Source organism: Cucumis sativus, chromosome 3, assembly GCF_000004075.3.
Source record: "Cucumis sativus cultivar 9930 chromosome 3, Cucumber_9930_V3, whole genome shotgun sequence".
Classification (NCBI taxonomy): domain Eukaryota; kingdom Viridiplantae; phylum Streptophyta; class Magnoliopsida; order Cucurbitales; family Cucurbitaceae; genus Cucumis; species Cucumis sativus.
In genome coordinates this window covers 30,626,296-30,646,261 of record NC_026657.2, presented here as the reverse complement: position 1 = coordinate 30,646,261, position 19,966 = coordinate 30,626,296, and the positions used below count along the sequence as shown (strand labels likewise).

The following is a 19,966-nucleotide window of genomic DNA, read 5'->3' as shown; positions in this document are numbered from 1 at the left end:
TTGCCAGAGATGTCTTTGAGGGAGATCGAGAAATTTTCTTCAAAGAGTTATTTAAATTTGGGAAGATATTTTGGGGTTGATCTCGGTCGAGATCGACTATGAGAAAACAAAATTAATGGTGGTCTCGAGTTACACCCGGTTGAGAGAGTGGAACAGTGTGTGACGAGGAGTAAAATAACCCTAATCCCCTTTTGCTTGATCTATGCCCCAAACGTGGAGTGGGCTTAAATACTCCACTCTACTCCCCTCAAGTCCACCCCAAACACGTCCTAAGAGATACGAGATACACAAGATTATAAATTGTTGGTTTAACGTATGAGATGGGACTACAACTTATTGATTAAGGTTGAACGTTAATGAACAAATTAAGAGACTAAAGATTAGAGAAATTTGATTTATGGTTGGAAATTGGAGTTCAAAGATTTGGATTAAGGTTGGAGGTTGAAGAGTATAAATTTGGTTGAAGAGTTTGGAAATGAACTAATAAGTGCGAGGAGTTGATAAATTGGAAAAATATTAATAATACAAGAATAAAGATTGATTTAAAGTATGATGGACTACAAGTTTTTAATGGAGGACACCAAGTCGTACTTTGCATTAAATTGTAATGAAGCTAAGGAATGGGAGAGTAAGGCTCATGGACGATATATTGAAAGAGAAAAATTACAAATTAGTTGTTGAAAGTTATCTATTTTAGGACGAAGATAAGAAAGGAGAAGAGAATTTTGGATTAATGTATGTGATTGGATTTCAGCTTTTTTTTTATAAAGTTGGACGTTTGAAGAGTTCAAGAAATGAACAAATTAAGAGACTAAATACTAGAGAAATTTGATTTAAGATGGAAATTGGACTTCAAGATTTTGATTAAGGTTTGAGGTTGAAGAATTTTGAAATGAATAAATTAAGAGTCACTTAAAGATAAGTTGGTTTGAGGTTGAGGTGTACAAAATTGTTTGAAGAGTTGATAAATTGAAAAAATATTAATAGTACAATAATAGAATTGTTTAAAGTATGAGATCGAGACTACATGTTTTTTTATGGAAGTCCTCGTGATGTTTTTGCAATTAAATTGTAGCTTATTGGATGTGAAGCTGAAATAGAAATATTTATGACTCATGGACTTTATATTGAAAGAGGAAATGACAAATTAGTTGTTGATAGTTCTCTATTTCACGATGACGATAAGAAATGAGAAGTGGTTAAAAGCATTTGATTGGACTTTAACTTTTTTTTTTTATCAAGTGGGACGTTGAAGAGTTAAAAAATGAAGAAATTTAGAGAGACTAAAGATTAGAGAAATTTGATTTAAGTGTGGAGATTGGACTTCAAGATTTGGATTAAGGTTGAAGAGTTTGGAAATGAACAAATTAAGAGTCACTTAAGATAACTCGATCTATGGTTGAAAAGTTCAAAATTGGTTGAAGATATGAGAAATTGGAAAAAATTTAGAGTACAAGAGTAGATAATGGTTTAAATTATGAGATGGGACTACAAGTTTTTTACGGATGTCCCCAAGCTGTTCTTTGCATTAAATTGTTGATTATTGGTAGTGAAGCTAAGAAATTGGAGAGTGAAGGTACTTATATGACTCATGGACGATATATTGAAAGAGGAAAATGACAAATTAGTTTGTTGATAGTTATCTATTTCGCGAGAAAGACGAAGATAAGAAAGGATAAGAGAATTGTGGATAAAAGTATTTGATCTGATGAGTTCAAGAAATGAACAAATTAAGAGTGTAAATACTAGAGAAATTTGATTTAAGGATGGAAATTGTTCTTCAAGATTTGGATTAAGGTTTGAGGTTGAAGAGTTTGGAAATGAACAAATTAAGAGTCACTTAAGATAACTCGATCTAAGGTTGAAAAGTTCAAAATCGGTGTAAGATATGTGAAGTTGGAAAAAATTTAGAGTACAAGAATAGAGATTGGTTTAAAGTTTGAGATGAGACAACGAGTTTTTAACGGAAGAAACCAATTGATTCTTTGCTTTAAATTGTAGATAATATGATGTGAAGCTAAGAAATGGGAGAGTAAGGTTATGGACGATATATTGAAAGAGAAAAGTTACAAATTAGTTGTTGAACATTATCTATTTCATGATAAAGATAAGAGAGGAGAAGAGAATTTTGGATTAAAGTATGTGATTGGAATTCAACTTTTTTTATTAAGGTTGGACGTTGAAGAGTTCGAAAATGAACAAATTAAGAGCTAAAGATTAGATGATTTAAGGATGAAGATTGAACTTCAAGATTTGGATTAAGGTTTGAGGTTGAAGTGTATGGAAGTGAATAAATTAAGAGTCACTTGAGATAAGTTGGTTTGAGGTTGAAGCCTACAAAATTGTTTGAAGAGTTGGTAAATTGACATAAAAATTAAGAGTACAAGAATAGAAAATGGTTTAAAGTATGAGGTGGAGATTGGACTTTAAGATTTGGATTAAGGTTCGAGGTTGAAGAATATAAATTTGGTTGAAGAGTTTGGAAATGAACAAATTAAGAGTAACTTAAGATAACTCGGTTTAAGGTTAAAGAGAACAAAGTTGGTTTAAAAGTCTGTAAATTTGAAAAATATTATGACTGCAAGAATCAAGGTTGGTTTAATGTATAAGATGGGACTACGAGTTTTTAATGGAAGACGCTAAGAAGTGGGAAAGTAAGGCTATGGATGATATATTGAAAGAGGAAAATTACAAATTAGTCTTCGAATTTCAAGATGAAGATAAGAGAGGAGAAAAGAGTTTTGTATTAAAGTATGTGATTGGAATTCAACTTTTTTTATTAAGGTTAGAGAGGGAAGAGAATTTTGGAGTAAAGTATGTGATTGGAATTCAACCTTTTTTTATTAATGTTGGACGTTGAGGAGTTCGAAAATGAACAAATTAAGAGACTAAAGATTAGATGATTTAAGGATTGAGATTGGACATCAAGATTTGGATTAAGGTTTGAGGTTGAATAGTTTGGAAATGAATAAATTAAGAGTCTTTTGAGATAAGTTGGTTTGAGGTTGAAGTGTATAAAATTGTTTGAAGAGTTGATAAATCGAAAAAAAAGTTAAGAGTACAAGAATAGATAATGGTTTAAAGTATGAGATGGGACTACAGGTTTTTTATGGGATTCCCAAGCTGTTCTTTGCACTAAATTGTAGATTATTGGTAGTGAAGCTCAGAAGTGGGAGAGTGAAAGTACTTATATGACTCATGGAGTATATATTGAAAGTGGAAAACGACAAATTAGTTGTTTATAGTTCTCTATTTCACGATGAGGAGTTAAAGTATTTGATGGGATTTCAACTTTCTTTTACAAAGGTTGAATTTTGAGGAGTTAAAAAATGAACAAATTTAGAGAGACTAAAGATTAGAGAAATTTGATATAATGTACTGATTGGTCTTCAAGATTTGGATTAAGGTTGGAGGTTGAAGAGTATAAATTTGGTTGAAGAGTTTTGAAATGAACAAATTAAGGGTCACATAAGATAAATTGGATTAAAGTTGGAGAGTTCAAAATTGGTCGAAGAGTTGAGAAATTTGAAAAAGTCAAGAGTATATGAATAGAGATTTGTTTAAAGTATGAGATGCAACTACAGGTTTTTGATGGAAGACACCAAAGTCGTTTTTTGCATTAAATTGTAGATAATATGATGTGAAGCTAAGAAATGTGAGAGTAAAGGTACCTAATAGGACTCATGGACGATAAATTTAAAGAGGAAAAAGACAAATTAGTCGTTGATAGTTATCTTTTTCATTATATAGATAAGAAAGGAGAAGAGGATTTTGGATTAAATTCTGATTGGACTTCAACCTTTTTTAATTAAGGTTGGACGTTGAAAAGTTTGAAAAATGGTGAAATGAAGAGGCACTAAAGATTAGAAAATTTTGATTTAAAGGTGGAGATTGGACTTCAAGATTTGAATTAAGGTTTGAGGTTGAAGGGTATAAATTTGGTTGAAGTTTTTGGAAATGAACAAATTAAGAGGCACTTGAGATAACTTGGTTTAAGGTTGAAGAGTACAAAATTGGTTGAGGAGTTGATAAATTGAAAAAAAATTAAGAGTAATGGAATAAAGATTGGTTTAAAGTATGAGATGAGACTACACGTTTTTAATGAAAGACACCAATTAAGAGAGATTAAAGATTTTCATTTAATGGTAGAGATTGGACTTCAAGATTTGGATTTGGATTAAGGTTTGAGGTTGAAGAGTATAAATTTGGTTGAAGAGTTTGGAAATGAACAAATTAAGAGGCACTTATAAGATAACTTGGTTTATGGTTGAAGAGTTGATAAATTGAAAAAAATTAAGAGAGAATAAATTTGACGTTAAAAAACATATCAAAAGGTCTCTAGAAGATGGCTTCAAAATAATTGTGGGAGTGAGGTAATATATATAGTTTACTATACTCTTCTCTTCAAAATAAGGTTAGCCTTCCTTCTCCCTAGTGTTTATATAATTTTCGATAAATATTTATCATATCTTATAAATGTTTACTTTTCTATTATATCTTTGATTTTTTTTTTTTTTTTATGTTCTTGAAATCATGTTTTTGTTCCAGGAGTAAACTGCTTTCATTTATATAAAATTAAACAATAAAAGGAGAATAAAAAATAAACACACCAAAAGTATAATGTAGAGATTGGACTTGAAGAATTGGATTAAGGTTGGAGGTTGAAGAGTATAAATTTTGTTGAAGTGTTTGGAAATGAATAATTAAGAGTCTCTTAATTATGAAAACTTGTTTTAAGGTTGAAGAGTACAAAATTGGTTGAAGAGTTGATAAATTGGAAAAAATTAAGAATACAATAATAAAAGATTGGTTTGAAGTATGATGCGAGACTGCAAGATTTTGATGGAAGACACTGAGTCGTTCTTTGTATTAAATTGTAGATAATTGAAAGTGAAACTAAGAAATTGGATAGTGAAGGTACTTATGTAACTCGTGGACGATATATTGAATGAGGAAAGACAAATTAGTTGTTGATAGTTATGTATTTTACGATGAAGATAAGAATGGATAAGAGAATTTTTTATTAAAGTATGTGATTGGACATTCAATTTTTTTATTAAGGTTGGACGTAAAAGAGTTCAGAAAAGTGACATATTACGAAATACAAATGATCAAATAATTTTAGTTTAAGGATGGAGAATTTTGGTTAATGAATAAAGGAAATTTGGTTGAATGTTCTAGATTGGACTTCGACATTTGGATTTAATGGGGCATCGCCATTCTGTGGGATACAAAGAACAAAATTGGTTGGAGAGTTCATAAATTAGAAAAATTAAGAATGTATAGGATCGTTGAATTTGGGTCTAAAGTGAGATTGGACTGAACGTTTTGAATGAAAAATGATATAGGCTATAATAAGCCCTAACAAAAAAAAAAACAAGAAGAAGAAGAAGTAAAGCCAAGTTAACATCAATCACAAATACACTCAAATAGCTTGGGTCGTATCGCTCAATTCATTGGTTCGGTGCTAGCTCCTAATTTTCAACACTCTCCCTCAAGTTGAAAATGAGGGTACATTGATGAGGCATGGGTTGATTACCAGTTTGGAAGTCCTAATATTAATAGAGTAAGACAGCGCCTCGTCTTAAGTTTGTCTCGTGCATAAAAAAAGAAGATAACTGAAGAACCTCCTTTTTACCTCTGGAATCTGCAGATTATCTCATAATTAATAAGTAGATAATGAAGTTCTTCTCTGATCTTGAATTGAGGATGAAGGATCAAAGAAATGCTTCACACAAGGGTTTCGATTTATAAGGTTATATTGGGAAACCGCTCTGTGGTTTCATTCCTCCTTTTTTTGCACACAAAAAGAGATGTGACCTGGGGTACTGTGACGGAAAAGCTCTCAAGCGCTCGAATTGAAAAAGAAGATAGGCGAAGGCGGGAGATCAAGAGTATTTCTCAGAAGACTTAGTGGACATGGAAGGGGAAGCAGCTCTAGGAGGCAAAAGAAAGTCACAGTAAAGTAAGGCCATTGAAACTCGCGCTAGGCCTTTCTTTCTCATAGCTCATGAAAGATCATACCGAGTAAGGGATCGAGTCAACAGAGTCATACCTTTCAATTTTCATTTATTCCTTTTCTTTTATTAGCTAGCTTTTTGACACATTGAAAGGGCTCGTTTGATTAAGAGTATAAAATTGGCTGAAAAGGTTCGATAAATAAACAAATTATGTTACAGAAAGTACAAAATTGGTTGAAGAGTTCATAAATTGGAAAAGTTAAGAGATACAGAAGATTTAGAGATTGTTGGTTTAAAGTACGAGATGGGACTACAACTTGTTGATGGATGACACCAAGTCGTTCTTTGGATTAAAATGTATATAATTGGATGAAAACTACGAAAATGGACAAATAAAGGTCCTTAAGAAGACTCATGGACGATATATTGAAAGTGGTAAAAGACAAATTTGTTGTTGATAGTCATGTATTCCATGACGAAGGAAGATGAGAAAGAATAAGAGAACTTTGGATTAAAGTACGTAATTCTTTCTAGTTGAAGAGTTTAGAAAAGTGACATATTACAAAATACAAATGATAAAATAATTTTAGTTTAAGGATGGATAATTTTGGTTAAAGGATGAAGGAAATTGGGTTGAAGGTTCCAGATTGGACGTCGACAATTGGATTTAATGGGGCGTAGCCATTCTTTAGGATATAAAAAACAAAAATGGTTGTAGAGTTCATAAATTGAAAAAATTAAGAGATGCATAAGATTAAAGATTGTTGGTTTAAAGTACCAGATGAGACTACAACTTCTTGAATGAAGGTAGCGTGCCATTGTTTGGATCAAAGTGTAGATTATTATTGGATGCGAAGTTAAGAAAATATAGAAATAAAGGTACATCTAAGACTTATGGAGGATTTGTTTAAGCGATTGACATTAGACTATATGTTGAAGAAAGGGAAAACATAAATTTTTTGTTGATAGGTATGCATTCCAAGATGGAGGAAAATAATTTAAGATAAGACAATTGTGGATTAATGTATGTGATTGGGCTCCAATTTTTGAATTAGATTGGAAGTTGAAGAGTTCGAAAAATGAACAAATTAAGAGGACACTGAAGATTAGAGAAATTTTATTTAAGGTTGGAGATTGGATTTCAAGATTTGGATTAAGTTCGGAGGTTGAAGAGTATAAAATTAGTTGGAGAGTTGGAAATGAACAAATTACGAGTCACTTGTGATAATTTTGTTCAAGGTTAGGAGATTGGACTTCAACATTTGGATTGAAGTGATCTAGCTATTATTTGGATTGCATAGTACAAAATTGATTGAACTCTTGATAAATTGGAAAAAGATTGAGAGTTCAAGAGTAGAGATTCCTTGAAAGTTTGAGATGAGACTACAAGTTTTTCCATACACCAAGCCGTTCTTTGCATTAAATTGTAGATAATTGGATGTGAAGCTAAGAAATAGGAGAATAAAGGTACTTATAAGACTATGAACGATATATTGGAAGAGGAAAAAGACAAATTAGGATTGATAGTTATCTATTTCACAATGAAGATTAGAAAGGACAAGATAATTTTTTATTGAAGAGTACAATATTGGTTGAAGAGTTGATCAATTGGAAAAAATTAAGAATATAAGAATAAGGATTGGCTTAATGTATGGGATGAGACTACAAGTTTTTTATGAAAGATATCACGCGGTTCTTTGCATTAACTTGTAGATAATATGATGTGAAGCTAAGAAATAGGAGAGTAAAGGTATATATAGGACTCATGGACGATATATTGAAAGAGGAAAAAGAAAAATTAGTCGTTGATAGTTATCCATTTCACGATGGAGATATAGATAAAAAAGGATAAGAGAATTTTGGATTAAAGTATGCGCTTTTATTTATGCTATTTGGAATTAAGGGGGCTAGCCAATCTTTGGTATACAAAGTACAATATTGGTTGGAGAGTTCATAAGTTGGTAAAATTAGGTTTGAAGTAGGAGATTGGAATACAACTTTTTGAATGAAGGCAACATGTCAATGTTTGGATGAAGGTGGTGATTGTTGGATGGGAAGTGAATAAAATTGACTTTTAAGTGATTGTGTGTGGAACATAATATGTTAGGGATTTTATTTTGAAAATGGGAAACCAAAAGTTTGTTGGTAGTTATTTATTCCACGGTCGATGAAGGCAAATAAATAAAGATAAGGGAATTTTGGATTAAAGAATGTGATTTGACTTCAACTTTTTGAGTAAAGAGGATCGATCATTAATGTTCGATTGAAGAGTTTGAAAAATAAGCAAATTAAGAGACACTGAAGATTAGAGAAATTTGATTTGAGGTTGGAGATATTTCAAGATTTGGATTGGGGTTGAAGGTCGAAGAGTATAAACTTGGTTGATGAGTTCGAAAATTGAACAAATTGTGAGTCACTTCAGATAATTTAGTTTAAGGTTGGACATTGGACTTCAACATTTGGATTCAAGGGCCCTAGCCATTATTTGGATTATACCAAAGTACAAAATTTTTTGAAGAGCTCATAAATTGGAAAAATTATGAGGGCGTTTGGGGCGAAAAGTGACTTATAATAGTATTGATTTTATAATAGTCTGCATTTCTGGTGTAGATTTGAGCCCAACTCCACTTTTAGGGCATGAATTAAGCAAAAGGGGAATTAGTGTTATTTTACCCCGTTATTTTATGTTTCACTCCTTGCCACACACTGTTCCATTCCTTCGGTCGGGTGCATCTTAGGACAACTGAAAATTTTGTTTTTCTCGTGGTCGATCTCGGACGAGATCGACCTCGAGATTCTTTCCAAAATTATAAAACTATTTGACGGAAATTTTTTGGTCTCTCTTGGGGCTATTTCGGGCCTACTTTAGGTTGAGATCACACTACATTTCCTTATGGTCTTTAGCTCGGCGCTATATCTCAGGCCAACTTTAAGTCGAAATCGTACTACATTACTTTATCTTCTTTAGATCGGGGCTTCGGCCTGAGATAGCCTCGAGCTAAAGAACATGTGCATAATGTAGTATGGTTCGGGGTCAAAGTTGTCCTGAGCTAAAGAACATAGACATTATGTAGTATGATCTCGGTCTAAGGTTGCCAGATATGTCTTCGAGGGAGATCGAGAAATTTTCTTCAAATAATTATTTAAATTTGGGAAGAGATCTTGGGGTCGATCTCGGTCGAGATTGATTATGAGAAAACAAAATTATTGGTGGTCTCGAGTTACACCCGGTTGAGAGAGTGGAACAGTGTGTGGCAAAGAGTAAAACAACCCTAATCCCCTTTTGCTTGATCTATGCCCCAAACGTGGAGTGGGCTAAAATAGTCCACTCTACTCCCTCAAGTCCACCCCAATTATGCCCTAAGAGATACAAGATACACAAGATTATACATTGTTGGTTTATTGTATGAGATGGGACTACAACGTTTTGATTAAGGTTGAAAGTTAATGAACAAATTAAGAGACACTAAAGATTAGAGAAATTTGATTTATGGTTGGAAATTGGAGTTTAAAGATTTGGATTAAGGTTGGAGGTTGAAGAGTATAAATTTGGTTGAAGAGTTTGGAAATGAACTAATTAAGAAGAGGAGTTGATAAATTGGAAAAATATTAATAATACAAGAATAAAGATTGGTTTAAAGTATGAGATGGGACTACAAGTTTTTAATGGAAGACATCAAGTCGTACTTTGCATTAAATTGTAGTGAAGCTAAGGAATTGGAGTGTAAGGCTCATGGATGATATATTGAAAGAGAAAAATTACAAATTAGTTGTTGAAAATTATCTATTTTAGGATGAAGATAAGAAAGGAGAAGAGAACTTTTTTTATTAAGGTTTGACGTTTGAAGAGTTTAAGAAATGAACAAATTAAGAGACTAAATACTAGAGAAAGTTGATTTAAGGATGGAAATTGGACTTCAAGATTTGGATTAAGGTTTGAGGTTGAAGAGTTTGGAAATGAATAAACTAAGAGTCACTTGAGATAAGTTGGTTTGAGGTTGAGGTGTACAAAATTGTTTGAAGAGTTGATAAATTGAAAAATTATTGATAGTACAAGAATAGAGAATTATTTAAAGTATGAGATGAGACTACATGTTTTTTCTATGGAAGTCCTCAAGCTGTTCTTTGCAATTAAATTGTAGTTTATTGGATGTGAAGCTTAGAAATTGGAGAGTGAAGGTATTTATATGACTCAAGACAAATTACTTGTTGATAATTCTCTATTTCACGATGAGGATAAGAAATGATAAGAGAAATGTGGTTAAAAGCATTTGATTGGACTTCAACTTTTTTTTTTTATCAAGGTTGGACGTTGAAGAGTTAAAAAATGAACAAATTTAGAGAGACTAAAGATTTGAGAAATAAAGATAAGTGATTGGACTTCAAGATTTGGATTGAGGTTTGAGGTTGAAGAGTATAAATTTGGTTGAAGAATTTGAAGACGAACAAATTAAGAGTCACTTAAGATAACTCGATCTAAGGTTGAAAAGTTCATAATTGATTGAAGATATGAGAAATTGGAAAAAATTTAGAGTATAGGAATAGAGATTGGTTTAAAGTTTGAGATGAGACAATGAGATTTTAATGGAAGAAACCAATTCAATTTTTACATTAAATGGTAGATAATATGATGTGAAGCTAAGAAATGGGAGAGTAATGTTATGGACGATATATTGATTGAGAAAAATTACAAATTAGTTGTTGAACATTATCTATTTCAGGATGAAGATAAGAGAGAAGAAGAGAATTTTGGATTAAAGTATGATTGGAATTCAATTCTTTTGATTAAAGGTTGGACGTTGAAGAATCCGAAAATGAACAAATTAAGAGCTAAAGATTAGAGGATTTAAGGACAAAGATTGAACTTCAAGATGTGGATTAAGGTTTGAGGTTGAAGAGTTTGAAAATGAATAAATTAAGAGTCACTTGACATAAGTTGGTTTGAGGTTGAGAGGTACAAAATTGTACGAAGAGTTGGTAAATTGACATAAAAATGAAGGGTACAATAATACTATAATAATTCATGATATAATAGTGTAGGCTACAAAGACAGTATTATAATATTCCGAATTATATAAACTATTATAAGCGAGTTAAACGGGTTTGGCATGGTTTTAAAAATGAATTATCATTTTTCTCCTAGAAAGGAGAAGGAAAAGAAGAAGAAAAAAGCGCGTGAACACTATGACTTGTCATAAAGAAACTACAAGAAATGGAACACGAGGAAATAGGAATTCTATTTTATGCCAACAGAAATGCGTCGTGTCTACCATTTTCCATTTCTCTCTACAAACATGAATTCTTCGTCTTCTTCGCTTCAACTCCACTCACCATCACAACTCCCCATTATATTTCCTTCCAAGTGCTTCCATTCACCTGGAACTGTAAGGACGTTTCAGGTGGTTGAAACAGGAGTTTATGGCGTCGGCAACGGAAGAAGCAGAGGATCGTCGGAGCTCTGCTTCAGTGGACGAAGAGGAAGAGCTCCGATGGGCGGCAATCCAGCGGCTTCCCACGTACGATCGGGTGCGGAAGGGAATGCTGAGGGAAATGTTGGAGAATGGGAGAGTTGTTTACGAGGAAGTGGATGTGAGGAAGATGGGATTAGAGGAGAGGAAACGGGTGATGGAAAGAGCGGTGAAAGTTGTTGAAGAAGATAATGAGAAATTTCTGAGACGGATGAGAAACAGAATCGATAGGTAATAAGCCATAACCCTAAAAGGAAAACGAACGGTGAGGTTAAGGATTTGTTGATTTGATTTTGTGGTTTGTGATTGATTTGCAGAGTTGGGATTGAAATTCCAAAAATCGAAGTTCGTTTCGAGAATTTGTCAGTTGAAGGAGATGTTTACGTTGGGAGTAGAGCACAGCCCAATTTGCTCAATCTTACACTCATTGCTTTTGAGGTATTTTTATTTGTTTTTTACGGCTCAAAAATAAGAAATTTATTTTAAATAATAAAACTGTTATAAATTATTTATATACAATAAAATATCACTATTTATTTTTAAAAATAGCAAAACAAAATAAAATATTTACGAGCTATAGCAAAATTTTGGATTCTATCGCTTATAGTTTTATATTATAGCACATCGATCACTGTCCGATAGAATTTGCTAAATATTTTCTAAAATCTAATATTTTTTAAAAAATCTATTTTAAATTTATTATTTTGTTAGTATATTTTGACTATAATAATGTTATTTTTATTTTAAATTGTCACATCAACATGCAGAGGACCAGCATTTTCCAAAATGTTGGGGTTGATTGTTGCAAATTTAGGTACCAATTTGAAACAAACTAAGAACCAAAAAGACTTTTTTTTTTTACTACAACAATTGGAGCACTTCAATTTGAACTTTTAACCTAAAAAATGTATGTAACAATAAGTTATGTTATGTGGACTTTGATTTATCGAGTTAGTTTGACTAATATTAAATTGTTTTATATTAACAACTTAAAAATATATTAATGAATCTTCTTTTTTCTTAATACAACCCTATAGAATCCTTCAAATTAATTATACCGGATCTTCTAATGCATTCTTTTCGTTGTTTTTCAAAATAATTGGAAGATCGTTTTCTGACATACACATTTACTAAAGAATAATAGTTTTCACACTGGACTATAGGTATCTAGTAACAATCACCACTATCTTTTACAACTAGAAGTGCAGGATGTAGACAGAGAGATTTTTTCTTTTAAATAGTAAACAAGGGTCGAATTTTTTATGGTAGTTGATAGGTAAATACTATTCTTTACCAAATTTCTATACATCTAATTCCCTCACCTTCTATATATTTCTTTGAATGCTTTGAAAAACAGAGCTTGCTTGAGTTGATTGGGTTGAGTCAATCCAAAAAGAAAAAGATTCAGATACTTAAAGATGCTAGTGGAATTATGAAACCTTCAAGGTACAAATCTTGTTTTAAATATATGTTTCTGTGCATGCCCGTAATGTATTTATGTCTGTATGGTATATTTTTAAATCGTCTGGCCGTCATTATTTTTGTAATATAAATTAAGTGCTTCAAAGTATTTAACAGAAGAGATTGACTTTCCTATTTTTTAAAATTTTTTTAATTGCAATTTTGTGGACTGCAAATTTTGCCAACTAGAAATACGATGGAAGGCCAAGTTGATGTTTAATTACGTAAATCGCAGTTTTATGATAAAACTATATATAAAATATATGTTTCTAAAATTCTAAATGGTTCATACAGACAGTTAAATGTTAGTCGACCTAGTGAAATGATGAGATGATAATAAACCCTATGCTAACTAAACTTAAAACATGAGTGGTGCTCGCAAGCGAAGTAGTGTTTGCCATGAAGTACACTCCAATTAAGTTTACCTATGCGAGGGGAATTAGTAGATAAGTAGGGTTCACTTTTATAATTCTATTTCCAAAAACATTGTTATTGTTTTAATCCAGATGTATTCTGCATTGGATTTTGACAATAATTTATCTTTTTCAGGATGACATTACTTCTTGGTCATCCAAGCTCTGGAAAAACCACCTTGCTGTTGGCACTTGCTGGAAAGCTTGATAAAAATTTGAGGGTGTGTCATTTAAACTTAAAACTTCATAGACTTTTTAAAATAACTTTTTCTACTTTTGCATAACTTGTTTTTACCAATGAAAAGGTCAGATCCACCCAAATTACAGCTAAATAACAATGTGAAAATGTATGTCCATAGGAAAGTGGGAAAGTGACATACTGTGGACATGAAATGCATGAGTTTGTGCCTCAAAAAACGTGTGCTTATATCAGTCAACATGACCTTCACACTGGGGAAATGACAGTGAGGGAAACATTGGACTTCTCTAGTCGCTGCTTAGGGGTTGGCACAAGATATGAACTTTTGATTGAGCTGATGAAGGAAGAGAAAGAAGTAAACATTAAGCCAGACCTTGAGATTGATGCTTTCATGAAGGCCATTTCTGTTTCTGGCCAGAAAACAAGTTTGGTTACCGATTACATTCTCAAGGTGAGCCATTTTGGCAAGTATTTAATTCTATATTTCTAATTCAGTACCTTCACATGAGCTGAGGTCATGAGAATTGAAAAATAAATCGTCCACAGATACTTGGATTGGAAATTTGTGCTGATACTTTGGTTGGTGATGAAATGAGAAGGGGTATCTCTGGTGGCCAGAAGAAACGTCTTACAACAGGTAGAAAATGTTGTCTTTTCAATGTTTCGTCACAGTTTTGTGCTTAAAGTCCAACAAGGAAAAGGGACAAAAAAAAACAATATGTACTGATGATGATTGAACATTACTGCAGGGGAGATGCTCGTAGGGCCAGCAAGGGCATTGTTAATGGATGGAATATCAACAGGACTGGACAGTTCTACTAGTTTTCAGATATGCAATTTCATGAGGCAGATGGTTCATATGATGGACCTGACGATGGTCATTTCTCTACTACAACCAACTCCAGAGACCTATGATTTATTTGATGATCTTATTCTACTTTCAGATGGCCAAATCGTTTACCATGGTCCAAGAGCAAAGGTCCTTGAATTCTTTGAATTTATGGGCTTCAAATGCCCAGAAAGGAAAGGAGTTGCTGATTTCTTACTGGAAGTGACATCAAAAAGGACCAAGAACAATATTGGTATAGAAAGAACCAACCATATAGATTCATTTCTGTTCCTGATTTTCTGCGTGGATTCAACTCTTTTTCCATTGGCCAACACCTTGCCTCTGATCTTGAAACACCTTATGACAAATCTAGAATCCACCCAGCTGCTTTGGTCAAAGAGAAATATGCTTTGTCAAATTGGGAGCTCTTCAAGGCATGCTTTTCAAGGGAGATGTTGCTGATGAAGAGAAATGCTTTTATCTATGTGTTCAAGACTATCCAAATTACTATCATGGCCATTATTAGTATGACCGTGTTTTTTAGGACTGAAATGAAAGTGGGCAATGTGATTGATGGAAGCAAGTTCCTTGGAGCCTTGTTTTTCAGCCTCATGAATGTCATGCTCAATGGAATGGCAGAATTAGGTTTCACTACTAACAGCCTTCCAACATTCTATAAGCATAGGGATTTTTTGTTTTATCCAGCCTGGGCATTCAGTTTACCTTTTTATGTTCTTAGAACTCCTCTCTCTCTCATAGAATCGGGGATATGGGTTCTTCTTACTTATTACACAATTGGGTTTGCTCCTACTCCTAGTAGGTATGTATTTTCTATCTTTCTCTTTTTCATTGATCAAGAAAGTAAACTTCACGTACTCAATTCTTTATTGATTCTCTAGATTCTTCAAGCAGTTTTTGGCACTCTTTTCCTCACATCAAACGGGTTTATCATTCTTTCGACTTGTGGCTGCAATTGGAAGAACACAAGTTATAGCAACCGCTTTGGGTACCCTTTCTCTATCAGTAATGATCTTATTTGGAGGTTTCGTTATTGACAAAAGTAAGTGGTTTTTCCCTCTCTCGTCTTGGCTAAATCTAAACCCTATAACATACTGACTAATTTAGTAGAGGAAAATGTTTTATTTGCGGGATTTTCATTTTTTCTTTTCATACACATAGATAACGCTAAGTCATGGATGGTTTGGGGATTTTATATTTCTCCAATGATGTATGGACAAAATGCAATTGTCATTAATGAGTTTCTTGACGAAAGATGGAGCAAGGTAAACTCTTAGTTGGATTTATGTTTGTGAAGATTCATTTGGGAAAAGATATTTAATGGAACTATATGCTCGTTTTCTATCATAACAACTCAAAATGTTCTTGCCTAATGCAGGAAAGCACTAGCCATGAAATTAATGAACTTACAGTTGGGAAAGTGCTCATTGCTAGTAGGGGTTTTTATAAGGAAGAATATTGGTACTGGATTTGTATTGCAGCACTTTTCGGCTTTACTCTCCTCTTTAACATTCTATTTACAATAGCTCTAACTTACTTGGATCGTAAGCAATCTCATCCTTTGATATGCTCAAGAATTTAAGTTAAATTATCAATTTGAATATATTCTTATTAGTATTGTATTTATCTTTTGAATCTATTTTCAGCATTGACTCATTCAAGAACTGCAATTAGCATGGATGAAGACGACAAGCAAGGGAAAAACAGTGGATCCGCTACACAACATAAATTAGCAGGTTTGAGTTTTGAAGAAAAAAACTGCATAAACAAGTTTCATGAGCATTTTAGTAATATTTCATTAGTTAGAGGTCTGATCTTCGGAAAACAATTGAAGGCATTGACAGTGGAGTCACCAAATCTTCAGAAATAGTAGCTGATTCAGATCTTAAGGAAAGAAGAGGAATGGTTTTGCCTTTCCAACCCCTTTCACTTACATTCAACCATGTCAACTACTATGTCGACATGCCCACTGTAAGTTAACTGAAGTTGGTAAATTTTTGCAAAGATGTTATCAACAATGGAAACTGTTTGATCACTACACATCTATATCTTCCAAATTAGGAAATGAAGATGAATGGAGCTGAAGAAAATCGTCTTCAACTTCTAAGAGATGTCAGTGGAACGTTTCAGCCAGGTATATTATCAGCACTTGTTGGTGTCAGTGGTGCTGGGAAAACAACCCTTATGGATGTTTTAGCTGGGAGAAAGACTAGAGGTTATATTGAAGGAAGCATACACATCTCTGGTTATCCAAAGAAACAATCAACTTTTGCTCGAGTAAGTGGTTATTGTGAACAAAACGACATTCATTCACCTTATGTCACTGTCTACGAATCTCTCTTATACTCTGCCTCGCTTCGTCTTTCCTCCGACGTAGATCCTAAAACAAAAAAGGTACACCTTTCAAGTGTATTTTCTTAATCATAAATTTTATGAATTTCTATATAGCTTCATGCTTCCAGTTGATTTTATTGAAACTAAAGATCTAGAGCAAACACAAGTTTACGTGAAAACCCCAGTACAGGGAGAAAAACCACAATGCTGATATTTCTTATTGTTTTCTTGTGATATTAAAGTTACAAAGAAAAAAATATTTATAGACAACACGGGCCTGATTAAAATAATAAAAAGATAAGGACAATAGATCTCAGCTGGCTTTCAACATGACCCAAATCCACTATTTCTAACAGATATAAAATGGTGTCTTCATTGATATAGATGTTTGTAGAAGAAGTTATGGAATTGGTAGAACTTGATTCGATAAGAGACACTATAGTGGGACTTCCGGGAGTAGATGGTCTTTCAACTGAACAAAGGAAGAGGTTGACAATAGCAGTGGAGTTGGTTGCTAATCCTTCTATCATCTTCATGGATGAACCAACTTCTGGTTTGGATGCTAGATCTGCTGCCATTGTTATGCGTACTGTGAGAAACACTGTTGATACAGGAAGAACTGTTGTATGCACGATTCATCAGCCAAGCATAGACATTTTTGAAGCTTTTGATGAGGTATTATATTATTCAGTGACTATATGATCGTGTTTAGTTCTTGGTAAGCCATTTTAAATTCTCCAAACTTAAATTTTCATTTAATCGTGTTTACTTTTATATTTGCTTAATGTAGTTACTGCTTATGGAACGTGGTGGGCAAATAATTTATTCTGGACCTCTTGGTCAGCAATCTTGCAAGCTTATCGAATATCTTGAAGTGAGTATATTTGTTTTTGGTATTATAAGCCTTCTGTTTATTTTGCACCAAATATTCAATTTGGATGCCATTTGTGGACGATTAAAAATCACAGGCTATTCCTGGGATTCCAAAGATTGAAGATGGCCAAAATCCTGCCACATGGATGCTTGAGGTTACTGCCCCACCAATGGAGGCTCAACTGGATATCAATTTTGCTGAAATTTTCGCTAAATCTCCACTGTATCGGTACGTATGACTGTTCTTTTAAGTTCTAGAGTTTATTTGAGTTTCAGCATTTTTCTTAACTTCGTGGTTCCTCTTTTCTCAGGAGGAACCAAGAACTTATAATGCAACTTAGTACTCCAACTCAAGGCTCCGAGGACTTACACTTCTCAAATGAATACTCACAATCATTTCTCTCTCAATGCAAAGCTTGTTTTTGGAAACATTGTCACTCTTACTGGCGAAACACTCAATACAATGCCATTCGATTCCTCGTGACCATATTTATTAGTTTCTTATTTGGTCTAGTTTTCTGGAACACGGGACAAAATTTGTAAGGGTTCGCTGGCCATTGTAATTTTATTGTTTGTGCCTGCTTTTGCATACCATATTTTGATATTGTGTTTTCTTTCATGTTTAACAGTGCCAAGGAACAAGATGTGTTGAATATTATGGGAGTTATATATGCAACTGCCCTTTTCCTTGGAATTTTCAATTCTGCGACTGTGATCCCTGTGGTTGATACTGAAAGAGTGGTTTTCTATAGAGAAAGAGTTGCAGGTATTAATATAATTAGATTATTATTAGGAGATATAATTCTAGAGATATTATTTGATATTATTTCCTTAAGTGTATTTCTCTATGGTTATATATAGGCTTGTATCTCTACTAAATAATGAATGAAATATAGATTTATTCCATAAAATCAACAGCAGGGATGTATACTACCTTGTCTTATGCATTTGCTCAGGTACCTTGCCTTGACCTAACACATGATCGATTATATGGATTCGGTAGGAAATAATAAGTTGCTATTTTGATATCATGTTAATTAGTTTTATTTTTTGGGTTCAACAGTGTGGTAAGGTACATTGAACTTCTAGGACAAATGTTGTGTATAATAGCTTAACCAGTTGAATCAATTGGATGTATTTGTTAGCTACATACCTAGAAAAAGAGAACTAAAGATTAATCCTATTGTTCCTGCAGGTGGCAATTGAAATTATTTATATTTCAGTTCAGGCTTTAACTTACTGTCTCCCCCTTTATAGCATGCTTGGATTTGAGTGGAAAGTGGGAAAATTTCTTCTGTTCTACTACTTCTATCTAATGTGCTTCATATACTTCACGTTGTATGGAATGATGGCTGTAGCACTGACTCCAAACCACCACATTGCATTCATTTTTGTATTCTTCTTCTTTGCCCTCTGGAACTTGTTTACTGGCTTTTTCATCCCTCAACCGGTACGTGGACATCGGAATTTGATATCTAAATTTTTTAGTTCAACGTATACCAACTTAAACCAACTGTGTTTTTTTGCAGCTAATTCCCATCTGGTGGAGATGGTGTTACTGGGCATCTCCCGTGGCTTGGACCATGTATGGCCTTGTGGCTTCTCTAGTTGGGGATAGAGACGTTGACATTGAGATTCCTGGATTTGGAAATATAGGATTACAGATGTTGCTTAAGGAACGGTTCGGGTACCATCACGACTTCATTCCAGTGGTCGTTGCAGCACATGGCTTCTGGGTTTTGATCTTCTTCGTTGTGTTTGTTTGTGGGATCAAGTTCCTTAACTTTCAGAAGAAATAGGCATCTTATATTGGGCAGTGTTTATGTATGTTTGTTCCTATATATGTTTGTATATGCCATTTTTTTGTACTATAAAATTGATTTGTGCTAAGAGCAATAGGTAATAAATTGAAGTGGAGGAAGTAAAATCTTAACTTATGTTAATTAATTAGTTAAAATGTCACTTTTTTCACCGGTTTGGATAGAAATGGTTGAATACTAAAATCACTAAATTCATTTTATCAATCTCATCCATTTGCATAATTTTGGTTTACTTCATTATTTAAATTGTAATAGTGGGTGAAAATATGTTTAAAAAATAATATAAATTTAGACATGGAGTGAGCAAATGACGAAGATTCTTTTTCTTTACATGAACATATAAGTGATAGTTGAATTAAATTTTAGTAAATTATTACCAATTTAAAATTACATTAACTAATAGTTCATTATTATATAAATGAAAAGTAAATGAACTAAATCCTTAGATATCAAAAATTATATTTTTCTATTCATAATGAAAATTAATGTAATTCTAAAGAAATTTGATTGATAGATCAATCGCATCTAAATGTATGAATTTTGTCAAATTCACTATTACTCTTATAGTTACCTTGATTTCTAAAAGTCAAA

General features: G+C 33.0%; 1 protein-coding gene across 1 annotated transcript; it reads left to right on the top strand.

Annotated features, from left to right (window-relative positions):
• The first annotated feature begins 1,243 nt into the window (after positions 1 to 1,243).
• LOC101203866 (ABC transporter G family member 34) lies at positions 1,244 to 19,354 on the top strand. Its single transcript, XM_031882079.1, is given in 22 exon segments — positions 1,244 to 11,659; positions 11,746 to 11,866; positions 12,786 to 12,874; positions 13,439 to 13,523; positions 13,662 to 13,952; positions 14,048 to 14,138; positions 14,251 to 14,556; positions 14,559 to 15,150; positions 15,230 to 15,390; positions 15,510 to 15,613; positions 15,727 to 15,892; positions 15,995 to 16,084; positions 16,183 to 16,319; positions 16,410 to 16,742; positions 17,067 to 17,357; positions 17,473 to 17,556; positions 17,651 to 17,784; positions 17,867 to 18,094; positions 18,185 to 18,321; positions 18,477 to 18,511; positions 18,751 to 19,005; positions 19,085 to 19,354. Coding segments are annotated over 22 exon segments (4,281 nt in total). The 5' UTR covers positions 1,244 to 11,378.
• The last annotated feature ends 612 nt before the right edge of the window (positions 19,355 to 19,966 follow it).